Source organism: Hyaena hyaena, unplaced genomic scaffold (genome assembly GCF_003009895.1).
Source record: "Hyaena hyaena isolate Hyena2069 unplaced genomic scaffold, ASM300989v1 scaffold_24, whole genome shotgun sequence".
Lineage (NCBI taxonomy): Eukaryota > Metazoa > Chordata > Mammalia > Carnivora > Hyaenidae > Hyaena > Hyaena hyaena.
This window is the reverse complement of record NW_024080656.1, coordinates 5,374,867-5,392,291: the sequence shown is the minus strand read 5'-3', so window position 1 is coordinate 5,392,291 and position 17,425 is coordinate 5,374,867. Positions and strand designations below refer to the sequence as shown.

The following is a 17,425-nucleotide window of genomic DNA, read 5'->3' as shown; positions in this document are numbered from 1 at the left end:
TCAAATTCCTAACTGCTTATATATAGTTTCAGGAACCTTTTTAATTATCTCATTTTAGAAATCGTATGGATTTAAGCCAGTCTGGCAAATTCTCCACCAAATGGAATAACACCAAGAAAAAGTAAATAGGCGGGGAAAATAAGATGGAACAATCTATCCATTTGGACAGTTAAAACTACAATCTGTTGGCTTTAAATGAGTGATCATTTTAAAGCAAATTTATTAAATACATTTTTCTAAAGCAGATGATAAGATGTACAGCCCGTGAATACCCAGTGGGGTGGGAGAGTGCCCCATCCCCGGCAATAAGGGGAAGTTGCCCAGGTGACAAAAGGGGTCATGGATTTTCACGACTAACTCCATCAACCAAGGAGCCATTTTCTCTGTTCCCTGCACTCCAATCAGCAGTTACATCTGCCTCTCACAGTACTTAGCCTTTTGTTTCTGTTCTGGGGTATTTCATCTGCTTTCTATTTTATCATTAATTTACAGCACAGCTGGCTCCACACTAGAATGCAAGGGATTGGAGACAGTGACTCTAACTTCTTGTTTCTCAGGATAACTGAGCAATAACTTACCACTAATATGTCCATTTTACAAATGAGAAAACTGAGGGGGCACCTGGGTGGCTCGGTTAAATGTCCGACTTCTGCTTAGGTCATGATCTCATGGTTTGTGGGTTCGAGCCCCTGCGTCGGGCTGTGTGCTGACAGCTCAGAGCCTGGAGCCTGCTTCGGATTCTGTGTCTCCCTCTCTCTCTGTCCCTCCCTCACTCACACTCTGTCTCTCTAAAAAACAAATATTTTTTTTAAAAAAAAGGTTTTTTTAATGAGAAAACCTGAGACATGGTGAAGCGGCCCAAAGTCAGCTTATAAGTGACAGAGCCAGAAAACTAAGCCAGACGCTATAACTCCAAAATCCATGCTAGATTATCTAGTCTCCCGAGTTTCTCACGTGTAAAGGGAGATGTTTGTCATCTAGCATTTCTATTCATGCTTTATAATTAATTCTGTGTTTCATGCCATAGCACAAACTCTACCGACTATTACAATCCCCTCTCTCCATAGGATTTGTACAATATTACACAATAACTTTTTCCCCAATAGATTTTCTGAAAAGTAGACCTTCTAGAAATTCTAGAATTTGCATTCCAGTGAGAAGGGAGCTGTGTACTTATGTGTCATAAAGAATGTAGAATCTCAAAGCAGACTGCCTGGGTTCAAATCTTGGCTCTGCTCTTATTGTCCGGCCTTGGGCACATTGTTTGTTTAACCTTGCTCCTTTGATTTCCTCATCTGCAAAACAGGCAAGATAACAACCCTGACTTCAGGGGTGTGAGGATTGAATATTACAATTCATAAAGACGCGAAACACATGTGGTGCTTAATAACTGTTACCTATTATTTGCAGAAGTACCTTTCAAAGTGTAGAACTTCCATTCTTCAAAATAATCATGGTTTTAGCATGTTTAGACTCTAATTCTTGGTGAAAGTAATAAAGCATTAATCACCCAGATTTCCACCGTACTCTGGTGTGGTGACAGACTGTGGTGAGACTCTCTTTGGAAATTTCAGGTAATTTGACATGACCCTGGCTCTCTATGCTTTCTAAAATGAAGATGTGATCAAGCTGCTTTCCCTCATGGACATCGTCAAGGTTCCCCTTGTGTGCGGTGTATATCCGACCACTATAGTTTTCAAGATCTCTGATGCTGACCCTGCTCATCTCTTCACCCTCACTCTTTGGATTGTCTAGTTTCCAGAATGTTCCTTTTTCTTTTATGCTGGTGGGTGCTCCTCTGCCTTTCTACCAATTCTTTTCTTTGCTTAAAATGCTCTTCCTCTCATTCCTAGCACTGTTCTCTGCCTCCCGCACCCAGTCTTCCTCCCTCAGATCCCATTCATCCAGAGACCCAGGTCCAGTCTCAACCCCTCCAGAAGAGCGAGGTGCCCTTTGTATGTGCCACCAGGGTGCTCTACTCGTCCTCTGTCATTGCAGTTACCAGAATGAATTCTGTGTGTCGGTTTGTGGGTTCATCTTCCCCTACGTGGCTGTGAGCTCCTGGAAAGCAGGAAAGATAATGTGCTTCTTTTATAGAGCATCTGTACCGTCTTATCACGAGTACTTGCAGTCATGCCTGGGTCCGTGGAGATAGTGGCTTTTTGAATCAGACCTGCATTTTATTCATCTTGATAGCCCCAACCCTGTAGCACAGTCCCTCACCCAGAGGTGGTGTCCAGGAAATGCTTGCTGAATGGGCTGTATCTGGAAATCTGCTGTAGGATGGCCCAGTTGTCTTGGGTGTGTAAATAATAATAACATCAGCTACATTTGGGTCAGAAAGAAGTCCAAAGACGTATACTCTATGTCAACAAGTAGATGGGATGTGATTTGATTCAGTGTCACTGAGTGCCAGGTTACAGTGAGGACACAACGTCTCCGTATTTTAAACAGCTTGTAGCCCATTAACTTGATTGATCGGCACACACCGCTAAGGAAGAGAAGTTTGCAGATGTGAACTTTCTGAATTCCTTAGCATTATTTTGCTTAATGGAACTGCAGAGGGATGGCAAACAGAAGTACAGCCACTAGAGAAGGCTGACAGGCTGGATAGTTTTCAGTGGAGACAGTTCTGCCCTCTAGAGGACGATGTGGAATTGCGTGGGCACAGCTGTGATGGGGGAGGGGCAGGTGTATTGTGGGTATTCATCAGTGGGTCTCTATTTTAACAGAGATCCTACAATGCATAGGTTAGTCCACCCAACAAAGACTTGGCCATCGGTGGCGTGACTTTGGGATGTCCCCTCTTTCCTTTAGGTGGAAAAACCTAATCCTATTTTACCTATAAAGTATCTTTTACACTGCTTTAATAGACACTGAATTTTCCAGATACATAAGTACTATGAAAATCAAAAGGAGATCAGACCTTGCTTTGTTTGGAAAAATCACATTAACAGCAATAATGCAACTAGGGTGTGTGAATTGCCAGTCTAGCAGACCTGTGTCCGTCTGGATTTGGAGCTGTCATATTTCCGAGATTCTACGTAGAGGTTCGAACTTGAGACCTTTGTTAGGTCTACTGAAGCTGTTACACTTTGAAATTATTTTCCTTATCTTTCTCCTAGATACCATCAAGACATTGTATTGACTTTTAAAAAGTGTATCCATAAGTGATTAATATTACTTATAAATTTCATTTTAGGATAGATAAAGGGATGGCACAAAATATTGGTTCTAAGGAGAGCTCACTGGGCCCAAGAGAGTTGACAGTCATTGCTCTGGAGACTGAACTGGGTTTCATGCTTTACTCCACAGTGGATTTCATGCATGGAAACATCAAAACTCCAAAGCAGGTGTTCCTTGCTGTTTCCATCTGGGTTTACACAAAGCTCCAGGACTGACTGACTGTGCAACCTTGGGCAAGTTACTTCACTCCTCCAAGTCTGTAAAATAGGAATTATAATACCTCCCTGTTTGAAGTTGTTTGGAGGATGAAATGAATTAGTGCATGTAAATATTTAGAATAGTTTTTGGCTCATAAGAGCCCAGTAGAGATTAACTTTTAAAATATCAAAGGAGCAATATATAACAAACACGAATAAGACCAGTCTCATGAAAAAGGAGTGTGAGCCAGAGTGCGCTCACAAATGTTTATCCTTCTACTGTTCAGCCTTTCCTCTTTCCCTTCTTGCCTCCCTCCCAACCCACCCACTTTCTTTCTTTCATTTCTTAATGATTTGGGGCAATATGAGATATCTGAAAACACCACTTTTAGTCACAGAAGAAAGCAGAGGACCAGAGGTCAGGGCTGGGCAAAGGCGCCATACTGTAGACCTTGTTTCTTCAGCTAGAACGCAAAGGGATAAGGCCAAACAAGTCTCTTAGGTCAGAATTCTACCTCTAACTAGCTCTTTGTAAAAAGAACTATTGGGGAGCATGGGTGGTTTAGTCAGTAAAGCGCCTGACTCTTGGTTTAGGCTCAGGTCGTGATCTCAGTTGCGGGTTCGAACCTCATATTGGGCTCCATACTCACAGTGTGGACAGTGCAGAGCCTGCTTGGAATTCTCTCTCTCCCTCTCTGCCCCTCCCCAGCTCTCGCAATAAATAAATAAATAAATAAATAAACTATTGAGGGGTGACTGGGTGGCTCCATTGAGCATCTGGCTCTTGATCTCTGCTCAGGTCATGATTCCAGAGTCGTAGGATGGAGCCCCATCTTGGGCTCCACACTGACATGGAGCCTGCTTAACATTCTCTCTTTCCCTCTGCCCCTCTTCCCATTTGCTCCCTCTCTCTCTGTCTCTAAAATAAAATCAATTATAAAAAGAGTTATTGAGGGGTGTCTGGCTGGCTCATCCAATTAGAGCATGTGACTCTTGACCTCAGGGTCCTGAGTTCAAGCCCCACTTGGGGTATAGAGCTTACTTTTAAAATAAATAAAAATAGTTGATTTTTAAAAAAATAAGAAAAAAAGCTATTGAGGGTCACATATGGTAGCATGAATTCATATAAACCTAGGTTCCCAAACAACACGCACGGGGACCAGGTAGGTAATAAAACTGAGGGAGACGGGCCAGGTGGCGGAGACCAGGCAGGAGGCTGGTGAATGACAAGTGTCTTGTCTGAAGAGGGCTGGCCTGGCCCCGTGGCAGTACAGGAGCCTCAGCGCCACATCTTCATGTTGCAAGAAGCCAGAAATCCAGATTCTTCTGAGAAATGTCCCCATTTTTAAATCTCTAAACACTTACTTCCTTTGCTGCTTTTCACAAGCCCTGATGCAGAAAATAGCTCTTTAGTGTAAAGCAAATTCAGTGTAGGATTTTTAATTTCACAATATGAAGTGTTAAGTAAAAACATTTTCTTTTATTGAATAGCAGAGCATATCATTAAGAAGATAAAATGAAGCACTTTGATCTAAAATTTCAAGTAAAGTTCACAAAAACTTAAGTACTTTATTTATTCTAACCCAGCAGGATATATGTCCAAATGCGTAGTCATCAGACATGGAGTTGAGTGGCACGTAAGATATGTAATAGGAGGTGATTATTACCAATAGATGGACTTGAACGCCACAGTTATTATTAACATAAAAAATTTCAGTGTGGACTACTAAATAATTAGTACCGTCAATGTGGTAAATACATTAAATTACAAATCTTTACATTTGTACAGAACTCATTTTACAAATAAATGTTTTAAGACTCAGCTGCTCAACTTTCATTTAAACACTAAATGTGGTTGAACAAAAAGTCTGCAATAAATATTCCCTCGGGTGGGTGGGGGAAATGCTTTTACATAAGATCTGTTTACAATGAATAGCTGAGTAAATATTTAAAATTTTAAACTCCTCATGTGGTTACTGAAATCTTGTATTCTGCAAAAGCTCTTATATTTTAAACAAGATTTAATTATTAATTTTAAAAGTACCTGTTCTCAGAATGCTAACATTATTCATGGTTAGCTTGCTCCGAAAAATCATAAGCAGGTTGCTTGCTGTCCCTTCGGGTTGCTTAGTTGTTAATTTTTTTTAAGAGAAACTTCAATAATTACTATCAGGTGTTTTTCTTTGCTTATTTATATATACAGTTGTATTAAGAGTCACTAAACAACTCAAAAGAACACATAGACCTTTTCTAAACATTATAGCTGAGTTGTCTAATTAATACACTTTCAGCCAATTTGCAACTTTAAAGTCGAACTGGTGCCTATTTTGAATAAAAGTAGCAAAAACTGAAATGTAATAATCACCATGTTTGCAAGGCCAGAAAGCAATTCTCTAACACACGCATTTTGTGATTGGAGCTGGGAACCTTAAGACTAAGAAGGTGCTGTGTTTTCCCAGCACATTCCTCCATGACATCACTGGGTCCCAGGGAAATACCCCCAGAAATACTTGCAGCAATGGCGACAGCGCTCCACCTGTCTGCCATCGTGCTGTAGGGTGCATTTATCCCTGGGGCCTGTCAGCTGGAACTGAAGTCCGGGCAGCTCTTCGCAGGCAGCGGGGACTCCTGCTGGAGTGGGTAAGCGAAGTATTGGGGTGACACCAGGAAACCGGATGGCTGGGTCAGATGGATCGGGTGGCCCGTGGTATAAGGTGGGGGCGGTGAGGGCACCAGGCAGCCTGGCTCTGCTCTGGCAAAGGAGAATCTGCGAATAGAGCCCCCCGTGGAGCTGGAGCTGGTGGCCGTGCTGGACTGCCTGGAAGGTGCCCTGAGGCTTGTGGAAGTCAAGATCATGGGCAGGGTCTCCGTCTGATAGCTGCGGAGTGAGAAGCGGATTGGCTGCTGTGAGGGCTCCTTGGGTCTCAAGCAGGTGCAGCAATAAATAGCCACTAAAGAGCCCAGGATGATGAAGGCAATGAAGATGGAGCCAACGATCAGGAAGGGAACGTAGACGGGCTCTACAAGGTAAAAGAAAAGAAAAAAAAAAAAAAAAAAAAAAGACATACATAGATGTTTGGACAAGAGTCTCCCAAACTCCAGGCACCTTTCGGGTGGGGGGTAAGTGTCTCAGTATGACCACTGTTGTCAGCCCAGCCTCTCAGAGCTGGTAACCTCTAAAGTGCCAACTGAGTTGACCCAATATTCTTGCTCCTAGCGGGGAGGAAGCAAACTGATACTGTAGCCTCTGTTAGCAATTAGCCATTATATTGCACATCTGGAAGTCAGAAGGAACGGAATCTACCCTCCTGTTCACGCACTGAAGGGAGGGAAAGGGTGAGTTTTTTGGTTACCGTAACTTCTGGATTTAAATCCAGGTTTTTGGTAGTTTTATCACAGTGGGGCACTTAGGGCTCTGACCCATCTCTGAGGCTGAAAATTCATCTCCCATCCAAGAATCTCCAATCCAAGCAAAGAGAACCAGCCCTCCATTAGGAGACTATGGAAAGAACCATATAAAGAAATCCATGGGGCACCTGGGTAGCTGAGTCAGTTAAGGTCCAACTTCAACTCAGGTCATGATCTTGTGGTTCATGAGTTTGGGCTGTGTGCTGACAGCTCAGAGCCTGGAGCCTGCTTCAGATTCTGTGTCTCCCTCTCTCTCTGCCCCTCCCCACTCATGCTCTGGCTCTCTCAAAAATAAACATTTTAAAAAATAAAAATAAATGTTTTAAAAAAATCCATAGTGGATTCCAATGAACTGTGTCTGTGATTGCATCATAATTTGTCATCTCTGGACACTTCTTCCTGGAAATGATTTGGGATGCCCACTCCAGCTGTCACGCCTCTTCCCTTCAATTTCCACCCAAACTCTGGGAAGGTCTGGCCAAACCTTAGATCATGAGGTAGCTATTGGTGTTGGTGGCCCCCAACTTTCCATGAGGGCATCCTTCAGTCAGAGCAAACCCATTTCCTTCTCTCTGTGCACAGCAGACATAAAATCTCCTACCCTTGAGGCAGCCTTGGAACATTCTCCAAGCATCTCCCCAGTCTGATAGAGCCACCTCTGGATGCAACCTCCAGCTTGAACAGAGAAAACTTGCATTAAATTAGGACCCTACTGTGTGCCTGGCTCCTTCTTATTTATGACCTGATTCAGGTCTCCTGGACATTCAGTGAGGTGGGCATGGGACTCTGTTCTCCAGATGTGAAAACATACTCATTTTCGACCTCCCCAAAGACACACAAGCAGTGACTGACAAGTAACTATTAACCCCGAGGGTCTGGGGGATTCCTAGGTGTAAGCTCTACCATCTACAGCCCCTTCTGCCATGATTAGTAGCACCCTGGGGAAGGCGAGGGGGACATAACTGACTAACCACTTACTCTGCACTGTGCTAAGTGTTCATACACTCTCACTTAATCCACAGTCTGTCTCCTCTGAGCGCATTATAAGCATTAAATTTTTTCTTAAATGTTTACTTTTGAGAGGGAGACAGAGTGGGGGAAGGGGAGGCAGAGAGAGAGGGAGACACAGAATCTGATGCAGGCTCCAGCCTCTGAGCTGTCGGGCACACAGTCGGAACTTACAAACCCTGAGATCATGACCTGAGCTGAAGTCGGGTCTTAACCCACTGAGCCGCCCAGGCGCCCCAGTAATATGCGCGTTTTCAAGTTGAGGAGAGGCCCAGCGAGTTAACTAACTGGCCCAAGTTACCCATCGGGCAAGGGCAGTCACAAGCCAAGGTCCCTGAGATTTCGGCTGCCCCCACCTCAGGGAGTGTGGATGCTGCCCTCTCTCCCTCTGGCCTGGGCAACAGAGCGGAGCCGGGAGGCCCAGGAAGGAATCCCTCGCTGCCGACTGCGTTCTTAAACTCTGTGCAGAGAGCAAGCGGGTCCCCCAGGGAGAGTGGAGTCAAGCCAGAGGAAAGAGTGTGTGTTTTTTATTTTTTTTAACACACCAGGCTGGCCTAGAATTCCCTACTTTCCCCTGAGCATCTTTTCTCCAGAACCACTTCCCCAATCCACCAGAAATCCAATTCCTTGAGAGTATAATGGGGTTCTAAGGCAGAGCAGGCCCCCTTTCCTCTGGGTCCTTACTCTCTTGGCGGGTGGGGTTGGGGCGGAGGGGGGACTCCGGGCACCATGAATTCTCTTTCCTGGGGACCTTCTCGTGCCGCTTCAGACCTCCGCTGTGGAGTTCTGGGGTGTCCCCCACTCTTAGCTCCGCCCGCTCCCCGGTTTTCCGGCCGAGAAGACCATCGCCCCAGCTCTAACGGGTTTCCCTGACGTTCCCATTCAGGTGGAAAGCTTTTTTGCTTTCTTTCTGTCTTTCTTTCTCTTTTTAAGGTGTAAAGTTCCTGCGCTGCGGTCTTGATTTATTCCGCTCTGAAGTGAGCGGAAATTTGACCCGTGTTTTCCGACAGAAGAATAGGGGGCGGACAGCCCCTGCGACCCTGGTTTCTAAATCTCCACCTCGAGGACCTGGGCATTTCTGAAAGGCGTGACAATAGGGGGTGGGCCGGAGAGGGTAATTCGATGCAGAGAAATGAAAGGAAGTCGGGAGAACCAGACAGAGGCTTAGGAAAGCTACCAAAGATCCACCAAAAACAAAAACAAAAAAGGGGGGGGTGTAAACGTGGCTGGAGTTCCTTAGCCCTGCGGGGCTGCAGATGAGCGCTCCGCGGGAGTTGCGGCCCCCGCCCCCGCTTCCCCAAGCTCCTGAAGGGACCCGGGCGCGCGATGGGGCGCCCCCACCGCCCTGGAAAACCGCAATCCGAGCTGGCGCTGTCCCGGGAGCTCTTCCCCTGACCTCGCGCGTTCCCGAGAGCGCCCACTGTCTTGCCCGGGGTCGACGGGTGCAAGCCCTGCGGTCCTCGCCGTCCCTCGCAAACTTTCCTCGCGCCGACCCGTGGAGACCGCGTGCGGCGGGAATCGGGACTGCAAAGGAATTAGGGCTCCCGACCCGAAACGCGACCACCTGCTCCTGCCTCGATGCCCCCAACTTGGCCGCTCCCCCGCGCGCAGCCCCAGGGCCGCCTGGGGCGCGCACCCGGCTGCGGGCGCCGGGCGGAGGCTGAGGGCCTGCACTTACGCGCGGTGACGCCCGGGTGCTCCAGCTCGCCGCGGTCGTTGGTGCAGCTTCCCTGCTCCAGCCTGGCGTCGGCCGCCGCGCAGCAGTAGCGCAGCGCGCAGGAGCCGCAGCAGATGGTGGCGTCCAGGGTGTCGAAGTCCTCCGGGCACTGGAAGCCCTCGTGGTAGTTGCCCTGCACGTCCACCCAGCCGTGGCAGTATTCTCCGGACTGCTGGGCGCCCGCCGGGCTCCAGCGCAGCCCGCCCAGGAGAAGCCAGAGCGCCAGCAGCGCCCCCATCGCCGCGGGACGCCTGGGGCGACCGGGAGGGGACGCTGCCGGAGAGCCGAGGGCTGAGCGCCTAGGGGCCGCCTCCCCCGGGGCGCGGCGCGGGCGGCTGACCCCGGCGCCCGAGGCCCCTCTGGCGGGGGTTAGCGGGGGCCGAGGAGGCAGCAGCGGCTGAGCGGCGGGCTCCGCAGGCCGGGGGTCTGCATGGTGCGCGGGGTCGGGAGGGCGAGGGCCCGCGGGAGGCGCCGGCAGAGGCTGCCGCTGGGGCCGCGGCTGCCGCCCTTCGCTGGTCTCATACTGCGACCCGCGCGAGGGGCGCGCCGAACCCTCGGCCGCCTCCCTCCCCGCTCCTCAAGGGAGCCACCTCGTCCCGGGCGGGCGACCCCAGCGCCGCACAGCGCCCCTCCGTGTGGCCGTCGCCGGGTCCCGAGCGGAGCCCGAGGGAGGAAGAATTCGAGATCCCCACGTGCGGGCGCCCGGGACTCGCGGTCCCTCCACCCCCGCCCCTGTCTGTCACCAGAGCAGGAGTCAGCCGGCCGCGGCCAAGTACAAACGGCCTCCCGGTTGCTGACAGCTCTGCCTGCAAGGCGTCCTTTAAAAAGGAAGAGGGAGGGGGAGACGGCGAGGTTAAGAAAGAGTCCGCCCTCCCGGGTCGCGCCGCTGGAGCTAATCACCGCGGGGGCGGCGCGGGCTGCCGGTCCTCTGGCGCTTTCTGGTTCGTGCGCCCCCCTCCGCCATCCCGCCCCCCCTGCCCCCGCCCCCCGCGCTCCCCCAGGACTGGGCTCTGGACGTGCGGGAATCAGGCCTTCCCCCACACACACACCCCAAGTCGCGCTCGGCCCAGAGAGCTCCGCACAGGGAGGCGAGGGCTGCGGTTTGTGCCGCCATCCACGCGCGCTGGGCGCGGATGGGGACGCGCGGTGGCGCGTACGCGTGTAGTGACAAGCGGGCGCGGCGACTGAGCTTCGTCGAAGCTTCCGTCGCCTGTTGCACAGATGCGGACTCGACCCTGGGACACCTGTTCTAAGGGCTCGGAAAGGGCAACGTGATTTTAAGGGGCCGCCAACATTTGCGCTTAGCTTTCCACCTAAGAGTTTCCATTTCTAAGAGGAGCGGCACGTTTTCACAACCAGACACACACGCGCACTTCCCCCCAGCCCCCCAACCTGCGTGCCGGCGGGTGAAGAATCACCGGTCACCTCCACCAGCCGAGGGCAGCTCCAAAACTCTCCGAAAGCACGACTTCGTTCACGCCCACAAAGGAAATAAAAGAACAGAATTAATGATAACTGAGCAGATCTGAACTTCTGTTCGGGCAAAGAAACACATTTATTTAAATGATGTGTCCCCTGTGTGCTATTTTCGGGGGCACTGCTCCTTTCGCGGCGTAAGTGCCTTATGAAACTGGTGTTATGTGAAACCTAGGCTAAACTCAGGCATTTATTTTTACTGCATCCTGAACTTCCTCTCATCGTTTACTGGTACGTGTGAATATGTTCCACACGTATCTCAACCTATTTGTCAAGCACTCGGAATGTCCTTGTCACTGATTTAGACGTTGGCAAGTTGAGTGAAACAAAAGAGACAAAAGTTTGCTGTGCACCAGCAATAAAAAGTGTGCGGTCGAAAGCATTTACCACGCCCGCAGTTTCCCCATGGTCGACAGTCGGTTCAGAGAAGCTTTCTTTTTTAACATCCAAGTTAAAGTATATTCTTGGTAAACAATTTCTTCTGATTTCTTCCTTTAAATATTGAGATCAGCAGTTCGTTATGAAAACGTAAAAAATAATGCCCAACGTTTCTGATGGTAAGTAGGACTGTGTAAATATCTAACTGTATTGCTGTCTTAGAAATAGATATTGCTTGGGGCAATAATAAGCTATTAAGTAAAACCAAATTAAGGTCAGGCTTTTATCCACAAACAATGGGACAGTTTTTCTTGACTTAAAGATACTGAAAAATTGTTTTTGCCCAAACTTCTTGGGTACCATGTTTTTATTTACCAAAAAAAAAAAAAAAAAAAGCCTTGCCAGACTTCAGGTTCGTTTGTTTTTTTAATTGTGTGTTAGGAGTGTTGTTTGGATTGCTCAGGATATATATATCCTGAGCAATTAAGTGAAAAGGTCATTTAGAACCACAGCAAAAGTGAGCTCCCGTGATCATAATAAGACGATAAAACTACAAAGACATGTTTACTGCTAATAACTTTCCCAGAACCACACCTCTTTATATTATTTTTGTTAAATTTAAAGGAATTCCATTACATCACAACTGAGAGGAGTTCTGCAACAGCAACGTTTGCTAGTCCCCCAAGGGTCAAGTTTCTCTCATTATCCAGCTGTTCTTTGATAGCATTAATATTTTAAGGAGTGATTTGTTGGCGCTTACCTCCCATTAATTACATTCCCTGTACCACAGTGGGATTCTTTTCCTTAGGACACGAACTATAATTAATTCCCTCATTCAAAGCTCCTGTCTATTTGACTTATTTAGAGGGCATTTTACTCAAATTTAGTTGGATATTTACTCATGGAAAATAACCAAACCTTCGAATTACTTGATACTCCATACATCTGATGTGTGTGAATATTAGAGCAACTATGTGCCACGCTTTCATATCTAGATCCAGGTGCCTTACAGCAATCAGCTCAGAGGGTGTGCCGGGGGCCGGGGGTGGGGGGGTGGGGGTGGGGGATGTGTTTGGTTCTTTGTCATAAAAGAACTCCTCAAATTTACACTGAAAAATTTAACTGCAAAAGTGAGGTTCTCAAAATGCTCTTTGTGAATAGTAAAAGAATACACATTTTTTAAACATCCAATTTTTCTGTTATTCTTTAATAGAAGAGGAGGATTAAACTGTTCTCATAGACCCCCCTTGAAGACTCTAGAGGGAAGACATGGAGATGGAAAATAAAATCTATACCATCTGGGGTATTATGTGGAGGTTTGGGAAATTCTATATTTTTCCTTATCTCAGTAACACAAATTCCATATTTTGGTGAATAACACAATCATAAGGGATCATTTCCTCAGCCTACATTCTCTTGCGGCCCTGCCTCCAGGAAATTCTATAGGAAATGAGTTAAATGATATGACGTCTGGAATTTGCTTTAATAAACACCAGTAAAAGAGAAAGAAAGAGTGAAGGAGGGAGGGAGAGAAAAAGAGAGGGGAGGGAGGGAGGGAGGGAGGGAGGAAGGAAGGAAGGAAGGAAGGAAGGAAGGATGAATAGAAGAAAAGGAAAGATAAGATAAAGAGAGGGTAGGGGAGAAATGGAGAATGGAATATGGAACAGAAGAAACTGAGACACAATTGTAAACTGTTCATCATTGCAGATGCGTGAAGGGCACTTATAAACTTGAATTGCAATTCTTTCTATTTTTATGCATGAAGAAAAGCTACATATGCAAGTGCTCTTTTCTTTTTAATTGATAAGAATTGATAGCAGCATGAAACTATCACTGGGTCACACTTTTAAACTTTGTCTTGTTTCCTTGTCTTTGTTTTATAGTCTTTAGAGCAGAGTCAAAGATTTGAGAAAAGCAAAAGCAGAGAAGTAAAGAAAAAGAAGGCAAAATGAATGCATCGGAAAGGGTGGGAATCAAAATGTACTAGGAAAGGAAGGAGACGAGGCCGAAGGAATGCAGAAGTGAAAAGTAAGTAAGTCAGTAAGTAAAAAGACAATTCACTTTGGCTACAGAAATCCTTTCCAGATCATTTGCATTGGATCCAGGAATAAAATAGAAAACAGAAAGTGCTCAACCTTCCCTTGAGTTCCTTCCTGAAGTGACTTCTTATCTCCTACCTGCCTCTAGTAACTTTGCCCAGGACTTAATGGAATTTTCTTCCTTGAATCACTCACTATAAATCTCTTATTCCACAACCCTGTCAATCTGTCCCTAGGAATCTGCTGTAGCACATACCCACCCCTAGAGAATAAATAGTGCGGTGCCCGGAAGGGGACTCCCGGTCCCCAGCTGATCCTTCCACCTGCCCGTGTGCTGGCTGGCCTCACAGTCTTCATTTAGGAAGAGGAGATTGGACCTAACGCCCTTAGAATAGTGTTTCTCAAACCATAAGGTGCATAGGAATCACCTGGGGAGCTGGCAAAAGTGTAAGTTTTGATTCCCAGGGTCTACAGAGGGGCCAGAACTTTTGCATTTCCCAAAAGCTCTGGGCTTCCTCTGCCCTTGCCCCCACCCACAGGGGAAGGAATGACTAGAGCCAAAGGGACCAACCAAAGCCCATTTCCCCACTTTCTATATCACGCTCTGGGCCTTAAGATACCAGCATTCCCTCCTCAAACAGATTCAAGCTTGCCTCTACGGTTCACAGAAGCCACTTCCTGGTCATAAGTGGTTCTAGGGCCAGGCGGTTAAAAACGTGTAAACACAGGCTAAGGTGTCCAAATCCATACAGGAGAGGCTCCCTGCGATGCAAGATGGAGTCTGGGGCGGGAAGGAAGGGGCAGGAAGGGGCAAGGCAGACCAGGCTGGTGGCCTCCATGTCTATTCTTTTCCCAGCTCACCCATGTTAGAGTGGGCCTCGGGAAATTGGCACGGAGGGAACACATGCATGATTGAAAAAATGACAAAATGAATGTTCTCCCTCAGTGATGTCATAGCCTTTACCATACCTCACTGTAAGATAGGGCATCTGTCTTCCCCATTAGTTTGCCTCCTCTTTCATTATTCCATCCTGGAACCGAGCAGAGCATCTGGTATACAGTGAGTGCCCAGTAAATGTTGAGTAAATAACTGACCAGAAACAACAGATGACTGGTTGAGAACTTGGAACAACTGAGTGACATGTGTCTCACTACTCTAGAGCACTGCAACAAGTGGGAACCAATAGAGAGCAGGGTAAATTTCTGGGAGACAGGGGGTATTTGTAAGAGTCAGCTCCTGTCATTTAACTGGAAATGTAGCTCAAGTACTGACAGAGCAGAACAGTCCCCAGCGATGCTCCACGGAGATGGTGGTGACATTTGTCTAAGAGAAAAGAGCAGTAATGCAGAGAAAACCAGCCAGCACAGTAGAAAGAATGCTCTAGTTGTGAGTCAGACAAGGCTGGGTTGGAGTGTGCCTCTTTCTGATCATGTGATCTTGAGCAAGGTCCTTTCCAGCTTACTGACTCTCAGCTTGCACGTCTCTGACATGAGGGGAGTGGGAGAGAATAACCCCGACCTTGAAAGACTGTTGTAGTGTTCGAAATAAAACATGTAGCAAGCAGCCTGGCTCAGGATGGGGGCTTCAGAAACAGTAGGTATTACCCACCACCAGCTGGTTTGAATCTATAGTCAAATAATTATGGCAAGTTTCCTGCTAACCAGAATGGGCCCGTGACCTGATTAATTTGAGTGGATTATTTACAGTTCTCCATCGTTCGTTCCCTTATTCATTCAATGTGCCCATTCATAACCACTGGCACTTGAATATTGATTATTCACTTTCAGAGTCACTCTCCTGAGACCTGCCCCAAAGCTAGGAGCAGAGGGGGATAGGGGTGGGTGTCAGACGACAGTAGTGTAGGGACAGGCCTTGCTGGAGGGACCTTACTTTGGCTGGATTTCTACAAGGTGCAGCCCCGAGCACAGGTGGGCATTTAATAAGCATCCGATTAGTCTGTGATTCCATATTAAGTCAGTAGAGATGTAATTTATTAACCTGGGCTCCTGGCATCCTTCCAGTGTATGTATAATAGAATGACATTTTTCATGCAGAAATATAAATTAAATTAATTGGCATCCGTATTTAATTGAAACTTCCTTGACAGTAGATGGATTCCCCCCAACGCCACCCCTTTCTCAGCAAGGGGCATTTCCTTCTGAGTGTTTGCAGACTGAAGAGAGGCCAGCCCCAATTCCTGGGGCTCCCCAATGAGCTGGTTTTCAGCAGGGTTTAGAGCAGCACGGAAAGTGAATGGACCCTGGAAAAATGGTAAATTGCTGCACCGTGACCATGTGTTCTTTTGGTGGGGGAAAGGGTTTTAGAGAACAAAGAAAACACAGAATTGTTCTTGTCTTATTTCTGTCTTCTTACTCCCCTTCTCACTTCTACCAGCCACACAGAATGCTTTGAAAATTTTTAAGTCATCTTAAAGTTTGTAAGTCATACAGAATTCTTTGGAAAGCTACTATATAATTGCTATCAAAGTTATATTTTATTTTCATTTTTGTCATTTTCAAATAGCCTGTATTTGGTTAGCTCCATTGGGGCCAACAAGGCAAAGGTCCTAATTTCCACCCCTAGGGGTCAACTAAGTTTCCTCTGTCTCAGGAATAAAGAATGCACACTTGACCTTCGCTTGCAAACACCTGCTGTGTGTTATTGGAGGGCTAAGCCAGAGAACTTGGTTCTAACAGACACAGTCAATTATGCATCTTGGAAAATGGACTCAATGTTATATACCCCTACAACAAATGGGTCAACAGTGTTATCATCGTAAATATTAGCATCTAATATCTAGCGCTCATGTGCCCCTCATCCTCTCCTCAAAACTGTGCCTTGCAGGGGCGCCTGGATGGCTCAGTCAGTTAAGCGTCCTACTTTGGCTCAGGTCATGATCTCACGGTTCGTGGGTTCAAGCCCCATGTCGGGCTCTGTGCTGACTGCCAGCTCAGAGCCTGGATCCTGTCTCAGATTCAGTATCTCCCTCTCTCTCTCTGACCCTCCCCTGCTCACGCTGTCTCTCTCTCTCAGAAATAAATTAAAAAAACATTAAAAATAAAACTGTGCCTTGCAATGAAGAGTGCATTATATAATAATTACAGGCTCTATCCATCAGGAAGAGCTAACAATTATAAATGTCTATGCACCGAATATGGGAGCACCTAAATATTTAAAACAATCACAAACAGAAAAGATCTTATGGATAAGAATGTGCTAATAGCAGGGGATTTTAATACTCCACTTACAGCAATGGATAGATCAACTAGACAGAAAATCACTAAAGAAACAATGAACTTGAATGACACATTGGACCAGATGGATTTGACAGATATATTTAGAACTCTACACCCTGAGGCCATGGAATTCACTTTCTTCTCAAGTACACATGGCACACTCTCCAAGATAGATCACATACTGGGACATAAAGCAGCCCTCAAACATAAAAGAATTGAGATCATACCATGCACACTTTCATATCACAATGCTATGAAACTCGAAGTCAATCACAGGAAGAAGTCTGGAAAACCTCCAAAAACATGGAGGTTAAAAAACACCCTACTAAAGAACGAATGGACCAATCAGGCAATTAGAGAAGAAATTAAAAAATATATGGAAACAAATGAAAATGAAAATACAACAATCCATACTCTATGGGATGCAGCAAAGGCAGTCCTAAGAGGAAAGTACATTGTACTCCAGGCCTATTTCAAGAAATTAGAAAAAGTGAAAGTACAAAATCTAACAGCGCACCTAAAAGAACTACAGGGAGAGCAACAGGAGCACCCCAAACCCAGTAGGAGAAGAGAAATAATAAAAATCAGGGCAGAAATAAACAATATAGAATCCCCCCCCCCAAAAAAAAAAAAAACAGTTGAACAGATCAACGAAACCAAGAGTTGGTTTTTTGAAAAAATAAACAAAGTTGACAAACTTCTAGCCAGGCTTCTCAAAAAGAAAAGAGAGAGCACTCAAATAGACAAAATCATGAATGAAAAAGGACTTATTACAACCA

The 17,425-nt window shown here is 46.5% G+C and overlaps 1 protein-coding gene across 1 annotated transcript; it reads right to left on the bottom strand.

Annotated features, from left to right (window-relative positions):
- Positions 1-4,885: 4,885 nt before the first annotated feature.
- Positions 4,886-9,754, bottom strand: SHISA3 (shisa family member 3). The gene is made up of 2 exons (XM_039227038.1): positions 9,478-9,754; positions 4,886-6,403 (listed from the first exon to the last, which is right to left on the bottom strand). The coding sequence occupies exons 1-2, from the start codon at positions 9,752-9,754 to the stop codon at positions 5,964-5,966; spliced, it is 717 nt and encodes a 238-aa protein (XP_039082969.1). The 3' UTR covers positions 4,886-5,963.
- Between the last annotated feature and the right edge of the window lie 7,671 nt (positions 9,755-17,425).

Bases quoted from the DNA above. Each gene is read 5' to 3' on its own strand.
- SHISA3 (XM_039227038.1), bottom strand. From the start codon at position 9,754: ATGGGGGCGCTGCTGGCGCTCTGGCTTCTCCTGGGCGGGCTGCGCTGG. The intron at 6,404-9,477 runs GTAAGTGCAGGC...TTTACCTTGTAG, and splicing joins GCACCCGGGCGTCACCGCGC to AGCCCGTCTACGTTCCCTTC.